Source organism: Colius striatus, chromosome 5, assembly GCF_028858725.1.
Source record: "Colius striatus isolate bColStr4 chromosome 5, bColStr4.1.hap1, whole genome shotgun sequence".
NCBI lineage: Eukaryota > Metazoa > Chordata > Aves > Coliiformes > Coliidae > Colius > Colius striatus.
In genome coordinates, this window is record NC_084763.1 from 7,159,575 (window position 1) to 7,173,872 (window position 14,298).

The 14,298-nt window shown below is 41.7% G+C and overlaps 3 protein-coding genes across 12 annotated transcripts in view; 2 read left to right on the forward strand and 1 right to left on the reverse strand.

The window, feature by feature from the left end:
• The window catches only part of NPHP3 (nephrocystin 3), a 31,493-nt gene extending 23,349 nt beyond the window's left edge, over positions 1 to 8,144 (forward strand). The window contains exons 25-28 of one of the 2 annotated variants that reach the window (XM_061997328.1): positions 754 to 879; positions 1,377 to 1,492; positions 1,698 to 1,874; positions 4,047 to 8,144. In XM_061997328.1, coding sequence (XP_061853312.1) covers positions 754 to 879; positions 1,377 to 1,492; positions 1,698 to 1,874; positions 4,047 to 4,098 — 471 coding nt within the window. In that variant the 3' untranslated portion in view covers positions 4,099 to 8,144. Of the gene's footprint in view, positions 1 to 753; positions 880 to 1,376; positions 1,493 to 1,697 lie in introns of both variants that reach the window. The other variant, XM_061997329.1, reaches the window with a different exon arrangement.
• On the reverse strand, positions 3,148 to 13,914 carry UBA5 (ubiquitin like modifier activating enzyme 5). 2 transcript variants are annotated; one of them, XM_061997336.1, is made up of 12 exons: positions 13,456 to 13,914; positions 12,348 to 12,393; positions 12,160 to 12,249; positions 11,078 to 11,187; positions 10,554 to 10,640; positions 10,040 to 10,139; positions 9,138 to 9,242; positions 8,852 to 8,979; positions 7,611 to 7,746; positions 7,085 to 7,160; positions 6,172 to 6,278; positions 3,148 to 5,621 (listed from the first exon to the last, which is right to left on the reverse strand). In XM_061997336.1, exons 1-12 carry the CDS (start codon positions 13,599 to 13,601, stop codon positions 5,538 to 5,540), a joined length of 1,215 nt encoding a protein of 404 aa, XP_061853320.1. In that variant the 5' UTR covers positions 13,602 to 13,914; the 3' UTR covers positions 3,148 to 5,537. The 2 variants fall into 2 exon arrangements, with proteins under 2 accessions (XP_061853320.1, XP_061853321.1); XM_061997337.1 differs by having other exon boundaries at positions 10,055 to 10,139; positions 13,456 to 13,912.
• Positions 13,915 to 13,970: 56 nt separating this feature from the next.
• ACAD11 (acyl-CoA dehydrogenase family member 11) overlaps positions 13,971 to 14,298 on the forward strand; it is a 34,589-nt gene continuing 34,261 nt past the window's right edge. For all 8 annotated transcript variants that reach the window (XR_009818829.1, XR_009818827.1, XR_009818828.1 and 5 more), the window contains exon 1: positions 13,971 to 14,176. Coding sequence is in view for 5 of the 8 variants with exons in the window: in XM_061997334.1 (XP_061853318.1) it covers positions 14,040 to 14,176 (137 nt within the window). In the remaining 3 variants the exon portion in view is untranslated. The remainder of the gene's footprint in view (positions 14,177 to 14,298) is intronic.

Below are 14,298 nucleotides of genomic sequence, written 5' to 3' on the forward strand. Positions count from 1 at the left end.
TTCCAACCCTACCATTCTATGATTCTAATTATGAGAATTCACATTCTAATCATAGAAGCCTAAGGGTGCTTCTGAAGCATACTCAGCTAGTGTATGATTCAAATTTGGAGGAAAATGGGGTTGCTGGAGAAATAATCTACAGTAAGACTGGTTGGAATAAGAGAGGGGTATTTTAGAGAAACCAAAGCCTCAATACGTTGAATAGGAAGCAACAAGTACTTGAAATGGCATTGGACACTGCAGCTGTTCCAAAGAAATGGTGCAAACCACTTCTGTAAGCAAAAAAGTGCTCAAAACTTTAAAGAAGTAAAATTAATGGCCAGGAAAAATTGTCCCTCCTATCACCGGTAAAATTGAGACCTTTTAGGACAAAACATAAGCTCTGCTCTCATTTATGGCAGAATGAGGAAATAGAAGTGGAAAAATGATTTGGATGAAAGCACACCTGAACATTCTTTTTAACAGCCTTCCCAGTGAGACACACCTGTGGGGGAAAAAGACTTAAAAGAAAGAAAGAGATGTAGCTGAGAAACGGATGAACTGGAGTTGGATACGCTCTGCATTTTCAAACATTAGGTCCTAATAAATGGTCATGAGAAACAATCTGTGCAGAACATAACTGTGAACTAACCAAAGTTAAACCCTTACTCTGGAAGCAGTTGCATCTTCTCCAAGGCTTTTAGTTTAACACAGATTTTACTGTTACCATTTTGACACAGGAGAACTGAACCAGTTTTCCCCTGTTGTTTCTAGGGAAAACTCGACAAGGCAGTTCCTCTGTACGAACTAGCGGTTGAAATTCGACAGAAGTCATTTGGTCCAAAACACCCCAGTGTAGCAACAGCTTTGGTAAATCTGGCTGTCCTTTATTGCCAGATGGTAAGTTTTTCATGTCTTACATGTTTATTATTCCTGTTTTGTGGTTTTTTTTCATTTGTCTACAACTGAGATTCAGAGGAGGTGCAATCAACTTAGCAAATTCCTTGCTTAGCATCAATAGGAGTGAGCTGCAGATAGTCCTCTTGTTTTCTGTATTTCTGCAATCTGCATATCTGATTTTAAAGAGGGATAAAGGTTGCCTCAGGTAAAATTAAAACACATTTTAATAACTCAAAACTTTAAGGATTGGGATTTTCAAAACTGCCTAGAAAGTCCAGCCCCTGATTATGTTATTAGTGGGAATTGCATTTGCAAGAGTGAGCCAGTTGCTTTGACAATCTCAGTTATCCTCATCTGTCAACGGTACTGAGAAGTCAAACCACCATCCTGGTTTAATCTGCATGACTTTGCATGTAGGATGTGTTGATGCTATGTTGGAAAAAAAGACTAGCAAGTGTAATACACGTCTGTAACAAACAACTTTCTGCTACCCCAAGAAAAAGCAGATTGAAGCTTTGCCTCTTTATGAACGTGCATTAAAGATTTATGAAGACAGCTTTGGTCACATGCATCCTCGTGTGGGGGAAACTCTGAAAAACTTGGCTGTGCTAAGGTAAGAGGATGTGCTTTAGACCTATAAAAGCAAATTACTATAAAAATCACTGGATGAAACAAAACATCCTGGACTTTTGTGCTTACTGGGAAAGCAGAGAGCCTTAAGTACACTTTGTTGATAGCATGGTGTGCATTTCAGTTTAAATGAACAGAGAGATTTGTTTCATTTGCTTGTTTCAACTTTACTTTACTCTTCTCCACAGCTATGAAGGGGGAGACTTTGAGAAGGCAGCTGAGCTTTACAAGAGAGCTATGGAAATAAAAGAAGCAGAGACTTTCTTGATAGGTGGAAAAGCAACTTCTCGACACTCATTGAGTGGAGATACATTCAGCTTAAAAAGTGCATTATCACCAAACATCTTCCTGGAACATGGACAAAGGTGATACAATCTGCTGAAAGATAAGGCATTCTCTGTTGCTATTTTAAAGCAGACATAAAATTGTTAAGATAAATGTATTTTTCATAGGATATGTACTCTTTTGAGACTGACACCTGTCTTCATGAATGACAGGGAAACAAATGTTTAAGCTTGAAATTCTTTCCCATTGACTTTACAGACTGTTATGATACGAAGTGAGCTTCTCTCATTGGATGTAGATACATGTGTTAGTTACTAGCTCAAGTTAGAGCTAATACCAAAAACGTGGGTTTGATACCTCTCAGCCTAACGGCCAGGATTGGAACAAGTAAAGCTGAACCAGTTGTATATACTTTGGGGTAGTTCTTATTTCTGTGTTGTAACAGCCTGGCTTAGGGGATTTGTGTATTTTTTTTTTTCATAATCCTTTCTGCCTCTTCAGAAGCTTTTAAAGTTGTTTCTAAAGGGAGAGTAAGTTTGAAAAAGTCACAATACTGTTCCACCCAAAGCTTTACTTGCAGGGTGATTTGAGCTTTAAGCCAAGTTAGGTTCAAGGGACTTGTGCAAAAATAATTGGTTTCCTTGGGAAACTAATATATCAAAATGTATCATCATCTACAGCTCAAGCTGTTATCAGATTCATTGAATCATAGAATCATTTTGGTTGGAAAGACATTTAAGATCGAGTCCAACAACTAACCTCACACTGCCAAGCCCATCACTACACCATATCTCTCAGCACCTCAGCTATGCAGCTTTTAAATACCTCCAGGGATGGGGACTCCTCCACCTCCCGAGGCAGCCTGTTCCAATGCTTGATGACCATTTTCAGTGAAAAAGTTCTTAATCTCCAAATTAAACCTTCCTTGGTACAACTTGAGGCTGTTTCCTCTTGTCCTGTCATTCATTACTTGGGAGCAGAGACCAACCCCCACCTAGCTACAACCTCCTTTCAGGTATTTGTAGAGAGTGCTTATGCTGCCCCTCAGCCTCCTCTTCTCCAGGCTGAACACCCCCAGCTGCTCCCCATCAGACATGTGCTCCAGACCCTTCACCAGTTCCATTGCCTGTCTCTGGACACACTCCAGCAGCTCAGTGTTCCTCTTGTAGTGAGGGGCCCAAAACTGAGCACAGTAGTCAAGGTGCAACCATTCAACTGTGTTCAGTAAAAATACTGCCAAACAAACAAAAGCTGGACTAAACCATTGTTAGTTCACAACAAAGGAAGTCGCACGTTTTCCATTGTTTTACGTTTGTAACTGTATCTTCAATTCAAAAGAGAAATCCTCAAAGATGCTTTTCTGATGCAGTTTATTTTTTAAATAATGTTAACCATTGTACTATACAATCACCTTAATGTATCTTGTAATCAGTTCAAATTCTTCTTGTATGTACAAGTTGGAAGTCTGAAGCTAACACAAGAGACACCGTGCCAGCTCGTCAGTGGGCATACAAAATTGTGTCGATGTGCTTATACAAGCTATAGATGAAATAAGCTGGTAAACAGCTGCCTCCTGTAAAGTTGGCAGTCACACGGCAGCACTCTTGTCAGCTGAAGAGTTAAGAGTCAAGATGAACTGCTGTAATAGAAACAAGCCAACTGTTTGCCTCAGGACCTGCAGAGTCCAGTATGTGCCTCCCTTTTATTGTTCCCAACAGAAAGGTAAAAATTGCAAAGAAACGTGACACTAAAATTGACACTTGGATCAACCCCCTTAGTGACACAGATCAAAGTACGTACCTTTTATAATGACCTCATTACTTCCCATCCATCTTTACAGTTTCTTTCTAAAATCTGGTTTCTCCAAAACTGAGCTTGATCCAAAAACTCACTTCAATTTTATGGCATAACACACCACCCCTCAAACCTCCCTCATTAGCTTCAGAGAGTATTTTCACCTGTCTAATCTAGTGTCAGCTGTGGGGGAAACAGCTTCTGATGTTTGTAACCATTATCATAGAACTATAGAATGGTAGGGGTTGGAAGGGACCTTTGGAGATCATCCAGTCCAACCCCCCTGCCAAAGCAGGTTCCACCTAGATAAGGTCACACAGGAACGTGTCCACGTGGGTTTTGAAAACCTCCAGAGAAGGAGCCTCCACACCCTCCCTGGGCAGCCTGTGCCAGGGCTCCCTCACCTCAACAGGGAAAGAGTTTTTCCTTATGTTTAAATGGACCTTTTTGTGTTCCAGCTTCTTTCCATCACCCCTTGTCCTGTCACTGGATACAACAGAAAAAAAGTGATGGCCCAACCTCCTGACATCCACCACTGAGACATTTGTAAATCTTAATGAGATCCCCCCTGGAGTCTCCTCATATCAATCAAGCATTGTTGAAACAAATACTCATTGAACTGCCCTGAGAACCAGAAGCATCTCCACACTATTACTCTCTTTTTACTTGTTTGTTGGACGCTGCTCCTGCCATTTCTAGATGGGTCTGTGGTGGCTGCATCATGCTCTGGAAAGGTTTTCTGAACAGGTTAAGTTGGAATATTTGTATTACACTGCAAAGGCTGAAAGTTATGTTCCTCTAAGCCAAATCTAAATAGTGATCAAGTTCTGGCTCAGGCACCCACAGTAGTTAAAATACTTGGAATTGATGGTTCCAGTTCCGCAGGGCACTGGCACTCTGAGGTGTGTACATTTATCAGATGTTCAACTGACCTGTAATTTAAAAGGCAATATGACTGTACTAACCTTATGTACAAGACAACTACAATAGCTCAGCTACTCCACAGAAGGTACTTGCAACACTGAAAGTTGACAGCAACTACTTTTAGAAGCTTTCCTATGCAAACTGAGATTAAGCATATTCCTTTATACAACCCATGGGATGGGGATGGATCAGTTACAGATGAACTTTTAATAACTAAGGAAAAGATAGTATTTAGATTTTCAAAGAGATGGACAAAAATCTCTTCCTTTCAGTGCCAGTTCTGGTAATTCTTAAAAGATTTTGTCATGAAAAACATCTGCCAGCTGAAATAGTGGCATGCCAATACCCAGCCTGCTAGTATAATGGTCTACTAACAAAAGACTTTGACTTTCAGCACACTGAGATGATTATCACATGCAAAACAGAGGCACCAATTTAGGAACAAGCAGTAGTAAGACACTGATAAAATCAAGGAAGTTTAAAAAAAAAACAACTCTCCATCCCCAAGACCTTGAAAGGGCTGAAATGTTCTGTTCACTCAGATAAAGCAGCCACAGCATGATGCATGCCAAGGCTTTAGAGACCAGGGACCAAGCACTGCATAGAAGTGCCTGGAAAATCAGGCACAGCAATAGGAGTGAGGCATAATCATCTGCCCTTGACCTAGTCAATCCATTCCAGCAGATTTTTTCTTATCTACTGTTTGTTATTTGCAGTATCATGTGATGAGAATGTGCTATGCCTGCTGTTGTTAGTTTATCCAGCTTTATTTTCTACTTAATATCTGGACACTAATAATGTTGAAGAATTCAGATCTTCAGTAGCTCAACTCCCTATCTTAAGGATGTAAACAGACAACAGAATATAAACCAAGCGAGTCTGTTTCCCTCCTGCCCCTCAAACAGCACATTTCTGAGGAAATGGAAAAGATAAGTTTCAGCAGAGGTAACAAAATAAAAGAGTCTGGTCTTCTCAAAATCCAATGTCCATCCAAAGTCTCAGAAGTTGCACTTCTACTTGTTTTGCTACATATTTCTCATTTTGGCCATGAGTTCTTCTAGGCTTTCTTCAGAGTCTGCTACCGTTTCCTCAGGTATCAAATTCTCTTCCTATTAGGAACAGGAAGAAAAAGTTGGCAGCAAAAATAGCAGCAATCCCTACCCCCTCCTCCCCAAATAAACTTTATTGCCATTACACCACACCATTTTCCTAGAAGCAAACACTCAGTTGGAAGATTAGGCCTAAATGATCCTAAGTGTAAATTGTAAACTATTCAGAGTAGGAGCTGGGATGTTCTGACTGCAGTACATGCAGATCCTGTGCTCCCCAGCTTTACTAATCACTCTGACTACTAAATACAGTACAAATTAATTAGTCATCAGCATAGCAACTGAAAAAATCCCATTTGTTCTCCTTCCCCCATCCCCAAACACCTCCATTCCCATCACCTCAAAGCTACATTCCCAGCAGCATCCACACAGAAAGAAACACATTTCCTAGGCACACAAAATCAGACCAGAGAAGACACTAATTGGATGTAACCAGGTAGAGCTTCACTGGATTTGTTCAAGATGGAATTTGATTTTAGGTTCAAAAGGTAACCAAAGTGGCTGGTATTATAAATTTAATCTAAAAATTCATAAAGAATAAATCTATTACCTTGTTTGGGATAGTGTATGCTACAGTGATTCCTTCAGGAAGCTCAGGGACTGGGCCAGAGGCAGCCTTCAGCTCCTCTTCGGAAGTTTCTGACACCAATTCAATGCCTTTGCATTAAAAGGAATTGAGATCTCCATTAACAGTTAGAAGAAAAAGTTTTCTAATCACAGAATCTTAAGGGTTGGAAGGGACCTCAAAAGATCATCTAGTCCAACCCCCCTGGCAGAGCACTATGTCATCACAGTAAGAGGAAAATGGCAGCTGTTCTTCTGGAGTAGAACAAATTTAAAGCACAAAAGCCTTTGATTTCAAGTACTTAATTCCATTATCAATACAAAATGGTTCTGTACAGGTAACTTATGGACAAGAACAGCACCTCTCCTTGTCTTTAGCATTTTAATCTTATTGTGAGGACACTTCTATTTCCTGTAATAAAGAGAATGTATATATGTATTCTTGAAATGCTTATATAAAACACACTCACCATTCCTTAATTCCTTCCAATTTAAAGCTTTCAGAGGAACATAAAAATCCATGGGATGCCTCAGCACCGTGGTTATGGAAATGACAAATACTCTTTAGTTATATATTTAAAAGGAACACAGAGTGACTACACCTTCTCCTATCTTTTATATCTTCAGACTCATCTTCTGAGTAAGTTTTTTATTCAAAGAGCTGTTACATTTTGAGTCAAAAACCTGCACACTGCACTAAAAATACATCAAGTTGTGGTAACATTACTGCCAAAACCTCTGAAGAGCCAGCAGTAATTGCACAGCACAAGTTACAAAAAATAGGAACCACAAGAAATCTCTGTACCCTACACAGATTCTCTATCTGTGTGTCTGTTCACCCAAACCAGAACCTTTATTTGCATCTCCTTACTGGGAACAGCATGTAGTTGTTTACTTACCCCAGTCATTATCTTCATGTACTATTTCTTCTTCCTGTTCAATTACTTCTTGTTTTGGTCGTGCAGCTTCTCTTTTCTGAAGGAAAACCACAAAAAGACAAAAAACTATATGTAATAATCCCATTTTCAACAGCAGCAAAGAAGATCAAATCTAATATTCACACTTCTTTTTATATTTAAGACAGGTGGCCACCATTTAGGACTTTGTTAGGCATCAAAAGGCATAGAATACAGGTGTTCACTTGTAAGTTTAAAAACCCCAAACCCATTAACACTTCAAAATATATGACTGACAGAAAGGCTAAGCAATTACTGTAGAAGAAAACATTATTTAACTGAATGCAAGCCATTCTGCCTTTGCTTTAAGGTAACACCAAGTAATGTATGTTTAGAAACCATAGGCAACCATCTGGAGACAAAGCTGCTGAAAACTGGAGTAACAATGACAGCTTGCTTTTACTACAGATCTGTAGCTTGCTAATTTCTTAAAGTATTAAAAACAAAAACAACCCCAGAACAGTTCTACCTTATAATTTTCTTGCTGTTTTCTGCAGTTTTGGTCACTGCATTGTGGGTTTGGCTTCATAGACATAGTTGGAAAGAAATCCTGCATCGCGTTGTAACCAAGATAGTAACTCACAGTACCAAAATTTAACAGGTACCTAGAAAGATAACAGAGAAAGCAGGCCCTTATATACAGGTGCAAACCTCAAGATTCAGTTGCTCAAGGAATAACTTTTCCTCAAAGAACCTTTAGAATACACTTTCACACTAGGGAAGTTGTGAAGAGTTACTGTAATCGGCATAAAATAAGCTGTAAGCACTTGACAAAAGCATTTAACTGCATCAATATCGAACCTGGTTCTTGTGAGAAGGACAAGTCAGCTACAGGCTCAGGAAAAGTATGTTTAGAGTTTTCTGCTGTGACTTAATCCACTGCTTGAAACACTTAGGTGCCCTGTATTACAATGGGGAGACTTTTCAACAGCTAATTAGAAGTGATTTAAATCATCTTTACTGTAGGGCCAGACTTGCAATGAAAATAAAGATGTAAATAAAACTGCAGTGTTTGTGTTCTCCATTAAAGAAAAACACATGCTGCCTGCTCTCTGCACAGCTGAAAATGAAGCTTTGTTGTCTGTAGGCAAACTTTCAAACAGTACTTTTATTCTTTGTAACTAGATTTTTTTTGGATAACTGGTAAAACCAAGCTAATGCTAAAAGCTGCCTAAATAAGATCTTGTTCTCAAAGACGCTTGTACAACTTGGTGTATCATTCCAAAACTGAGTACAGAGTTGTACAAATGTTTTCCTTGCTGACACATGCAGTTCTTTTAGCAGTGACAGAACTTCTGGGAAACATTCAAATACATCATATTGCAATAGAACTTTTCACCTCAGGATTTTTAAACACACTGTGAGAGAAATTACTTATGTCCACGAACAAAATCTCAACAACAAGACAGCATGGCAAATGGGAGCATGTTTAAATTCAGAACTAAGAAATTAAAAGTGCCTGTGTGTATGCAGAAGAAATTCTTAGGAAAACTCTGAAGACTTTTTCTTACCCCTGAAAAGTTCTACTGAAAACAACAGCTCCAAAGTCAACACCTCAGTGTATATTTCTCAGCCCTGGCCAATGATGCCAATACCTTTAGGGAACAGGCCTCAAACAATATAAAAAGAACCAGACCCATCATTAGGAAATGCTTTTTCTAGTCTCTTTTACTGTGCTGTACATTGAATAACAGCAACTCAGACACTTACTTCAGGACATTTTGTACAAGCATTCCTGCCACAACACCCATTGTTGTAGGAAGACTAGCTGCACAAACTCCTTCTCGTTTTAATGTTTTCTCATCAATATTAGCAGCAACTACAAGTGGAGGAGCACACTGAGGGGAAATAAAGGAATTCAGTTAAAAGAAAACACATTAAAACACCCTCGCAGATGACACAAAACTTTAAGCTACTGTCAGCTGTGTCAGGATCACATTGGCCAAGCAGCTATCTTTATATTCCCAGACGAGCAACTGAGCAGAGCGCTACGTACCGCGAAGCAAGCAGATTCACCGGGTATGATCAGCTGTATGTGCCCTGACACTGCGTTCTCACTCACTCCAGATTCCATCCAGATTTGTCCAAGCTCATTGCAGGCCTTATAAACACAGAAACACACGCATCAGCACTGCAGAAGACTGATGGAGAACAAAAAATACATTTAAGAGCAATTAAACACACTGATCTTCCTGCTTTAAGACAAGGCTACAATCAGATAAAGGAACATGAAAAGACAGAACAGAAATTGAGAGTCAAAGGGCAAATTAAAGCTGTACTCATGAAGCCAGGTCTTTGTGCTTTCCTGATGACCTGAGATTTTTGAACACAGGCATTAGTGATCCAGTTACTAGCACACTACAGAATCTAATTGCACAAACTTCTTTTAGAACCACAGATGTAGTGTAGATGTACTTGCAGTTTAGAGGACAAGTTAACTGAAGGGTAACAAAAACCATACATTTGGCATATACTCTACGTTGGCTGCTACTACAAAGAAAACCAGTGTGATTATGTACACAGCCTTTAGATAGTTTTAGTATACAGAAAGCCATATGCAATGTACAATTAGCTATACATAGTCTTTAAATGTTTGTAAGATTTAACATAGCAGGCTTTGATAATACTTTTTATATAAACAGAATGATTTGGAAAGACAGAGGGGGGCTTATGGCACTTAAGTCTTTATTAACCATTAGCTGCTAGTAACTTGGAAGTCTACAGTTATATTTATACACATAAAACGTGTCTTGTAAGAATGGGATAAAAGCTCTGCCAGTTTCCTTAAACCAAAGAGGAAGTTTCTTAGAAGACTCCTGCAAATTCCCTGTCTTTTTTCTACTCTTCACAAGTCCTAACATTATTTATAGGAGAAAACAGACTTCCACAAGCTCACACCTTCAGTGTTCTCACCGTGTTAATTGCCATGCGAGCTTCAAAGTTGTCCACGCAGCTTAGAACGAGATCGACAGGCTGCCCCTCCTCCAGTGCACCCTTACTGGAAGAAGCAGTTTAGATTGAAATGGTATCTTTGTACAACAAAACTGCAAACTGGAAAAGTTATTTCAGAACTTCTGTGAGATGCACATTCTATAAAGTGTACCCAAAACTGCTCCAGAGCAGTGAAAACAAGATCCAATCTGTTTTCTGTAATGGGAAAAGCCCATGAGACCTGCAGCTTTGCTTGGAAACCTAAAGATGCACTAATATAAAACATAACTATGTAAGAGCAGCAATAAAATGCCAACTCTAGAGAAAAGGTCTAGGCAGGAATGTCTTCATATATACATATCTCCCACTGATTTTCAACTGGGAGTCATTAAACTGAAAAATACCCCAACCCTAAACACGTGAGGCTGTTCAGAACCACACATCACAAGTCAGAAAGATGCTTTTGTTGGAGAGATTTTACCTTATTCTATCCATGAAGTGTTCAAAGTTGTCCAGTGTTGTGATGTTGTAGTTATGCACTTCAAACTGAACATCAGGATTAATATTCCTATGACAGGAAACATACAAATCAGTGTTAATAAATACAATGATAACTTGCATTTTACACCCTCACAAGTGTTGCTACGGTCTTAAGCTTCCAGTCTGAAGTCTACAATACACCCACATATTTGTCAAAGATGCACAGATTAGATGGGAGAAAACCCCACAAAACCCACACCATATCAAAGTGATATATTTTATACCAAACTTCCCAGTAAAATTTGCTATACTTAAAAAGCAGGCTTAGAATGAGATTGCCAGGCTGCCCCTCCTCCATTAAGGTTTTGCCCAGTATAAAAAGAATGTCCTTAAATATTCCCACAACTATTTTATACTCAAATTTCCAAATTAGACCACATTACTTTGTAAGTCATTTGCAAGTGCTTTTATGGAGTTGCACCATGTAGCACCCATACATTTTCATACCACTTCTCTAAATTATACCTCAAAGTATGCTCTGCTGCTTGCACTTTACTTAATCCAGCTTGATGAGGTTGGAAGAAGAGTCTGTTCATGTTTGCCAGTTCCACTTTGTCATAGTCAAACAGAAGAAGCTACAATAAAGATTGTATTAACATGTGAATCTTCAGAGACTCTGCAGCCAAAGCACTATGGCAAGGCATTTTAAACAACAAAACTCATGCTAAAACCAGCATAAGAAAAAGCCCCCAAATGCTCCTGCCACCTCCACAGTCTCACTCCACTCACATACGAAAGTTACCAGACATTACAAGTATGTGGAAGACTGATTTCAAACTGCCATTTACCAAGAACTGACTCATTATGTCATGAAAAGCCACTCTTCTTGAAAAGCACTCTGTCTATTTTATCTAAACTGAGGGTATCCAACACATTATCTAACATAAACACCACTGATTCTGTTATCACATTCCTACTTGCTGTTATGGCATGAACTAGAAACGTGTCATCTCTTTCATTTCTCTTGGCATGTAGGTTTTCAAAAACACTTTGCTGAAAATACCTACATCTCATCTGTATTAAGATACTTCTTTAAAGTTCCACAGGTAAATGGTCAGGCTTTGCCTGGAAATATGAACAACTAAGCCACTACCAAAATTCTCCCTTTAAAGGAAAATCCTGTTCTATTAACTCTGGAGGTTCCTGCTTATCTATCAAATTCTTTTTAACTGCTGGTATATGTTTATCTTTAAGTCTGCCCCATGACAAATTAATGTTTGTGATAAAAAATACCTGTTTGTCAATATCAAGTTGTTCTCATAAGACTTAATCTTCTATGTGTGTCCAGTATGAGGGGTAGACAGATGGGCTCATATAAGAGCACGTCGAAGACAAGCATCCAAACAAGAATCATCCACATGATGTAGGATAAAGCCCTAAGTAAATCATTAAGACTCTTGACTCTTTGTGATATTTACACAAGGGCTTGAGTGCTTTCTTCATAGTATTTTTTTTCCCATGGGCAAATGAACTGAGTGAAATCAAATCTAACTCTTGGTGAAGAATGGTCCACCTACTCTAAAGAAGTAGAAGAAAACTCTCATTACCTTACCAATGCCACACCTTGTCAACATCTCAGCGGTCACACTGCCAACTCCACCTACACCTACGACTGCAACTGTAAAAGTACGGATTTTCTGTAGAAAGAAAGAAAATACAGATCAGTATATCAAGAAGGGGTCCTCGCAGGGGGAAAAAAATGCAAGGCTGCTTTATAATGCTGATAGAATCCTACCTCATAGTCTTTGACAATTCCCATCCTTTTTAACGCCATCAAGCGACTAGAAAGAGAAACAGCAACATTATACAGAAATACTCTCCAGATCTCCAATAGCAATTTTGCTTTTCAGGTACTTAAAATTGCTTTTGCTTTAAAAATAACCTGCCCAAGCACCAAAGTCAAGGCTGCTACAGTTGCAACTGCCAGCTAGGTTACAGTCTAAGTGAGACAGTAGATGCTTTCCTACTAGCAACAGCAACAGAGTACTAACCCTGCAGAAACCCAGGTGGCTTATTCAGTTGGCGTTCAGTAACATCAGTGAAATCAGGAGGACTCATAACTATTTGTGTAAATGAATCCCTGACTTACAGAATGAAAGCCTGCACTTCTTTCTGTAATGAACCACATGGGCCAGCAAAGTCTCTTCCACTGTTTTATAACCAGTTCAATTAGATTAAGAAAACATTAAAACAAATAGATTGAGAACAGCAGATTGTGAAGATAACTGGACGAATTTTAAAGTAACATTTTATCCTGCCACTGCATCTTTTTGCATTGACAATATCAATGAAAATACAAGTATCAATTTTTATTAAAGCAATTGACCCTGGAAGAAAACTAACCAAACAAAAACATTGCATTTCCAGAAGCACTGAACGTTAGAAGGGGTCCCAGATGCTCAAGATTCCTCCAAACTCTAAAATAGATAAGTTAGAGGAGCACGACCTCATGTAATACTGACACCTGTCCCATTTATTAGCAGCTTAGCTGAAAAACTCACAGAGTTTCCTCTCTCCCTGTACTGTAATGCAAGGTGATACAAACTAACCCTCATGTACCCTCCTGTCAGCTCAGCCCAATGGGGAGTCTGAGACCTTCTCTGCCGTCCTCCCTGCACAGCGCTTGCCTTCAGCGCTGCCTTCTGAGCATCCTTTCAGGCCTCATCATCCTTCAGACCTCTGCCTGCCCGAGCCCACCTCCGCACCCCTCTTCCCCAGACCCACAGTTCCAGCCCCACGGGCTAAGACCCTCTCAGCTCTTCCCCATCCTGCACACCCTGACTCAGCCTTTGGGTCTGGTCTCCTCCCTACGGCTCAGTCCTGCTCGCCTCCCTATACCGCACCTGTAGGGGTTGGAGTCCGTCACCTCCGGGCTCATGCTCTCGATGTGGGCCCGCGGCGCCGGCCGGCCGGCTCTTTCCCGGGCCAGCTCTTCCTCCAGCTCCCGCACACGGCGCTCCAGCCGCTGCAGCCGGCCGCGCTCCGCCATGGCAGCGACACGTCTCCCCGGCCTTGGCTTCCGGGCGCTCGGGCAGCGCCGGCCCCCGCGCGCGCCGGCTCTGGAGGGAGGGTTCCGGTTCCCGCGTCCGACGGGGCTCCCGCCTCCCGGCAGCGGGCAGCGGGCAGCGGGCAGCGGGCAGCGGGCAGCGGGCGGGCGCCCTCCAAGCCTAAGGGCAGCTGTCAGCCGGGGCGGTTACCACCCCTCGGGGGCCGCTGTCTTCCAGGAGAAGCCGCCCGCTTCCTCACGGAGCCCCGCTGGCCCGGCGCCGCGGACCGCTTTCCTTGACGGACCAGGCCGCCTCCGGTTGCCGTGGCGACGCCGTGCCGTGCCGTGCCGTGCCGTGCCGGGCCGGGCCGAGCCGAGCGGGGCGGGGCGGGCACGGCACCCCGTCAGCAGCGTAGCGGCGCGGCCCGCCAGCGCCTGGCCATGGCGGCGGAGCCGGGCACCGCTGAGGTGCGGCCGCAACACCGCTTCGACCAGAGCAGCCTGGAGCGGTACCTGTGCAGCCACCTGCCCGGCTTCCCGCGGCGGCCCGCGGCGGCTCTGGCCGTCAGGCAGTACAGGTAAAGCGCGGGCCGCTCCCCCGCCCCGACACCGCCTGTGAGCGGCGAGCGCGACCTCCCTGCGTGTCGACACGGAGGCGCTGATGCGGGTCCCCCGCCCGCGGGGCATCCCGAGGCTCCCG

Bases quoted from the DNA above. Each gene is read 5' to 3' on its own strand.
- UBA5 (XM_061997336.1), bottom strand. From the start codon at position 13,601: ATGGCGGAGCGCGGCCGGCTGCAGCGGCTGGAGCGCCGTGTGCGGGAG. The intron at 12,394-13,455 runs GTGCGGTATAGG...TTCTCTTTCTAG, and splicing joins ACGGACTCCAACCCCTACAG to TCGCTTGATGGCGTTAAAAA. The intron at 5,622-6,171 runs GTAATAGATTTA...TGTTCCTAATAG, and splicing joins CATACACTATCCCAAACAAG to GAAGAGAATTTGATACCTGA.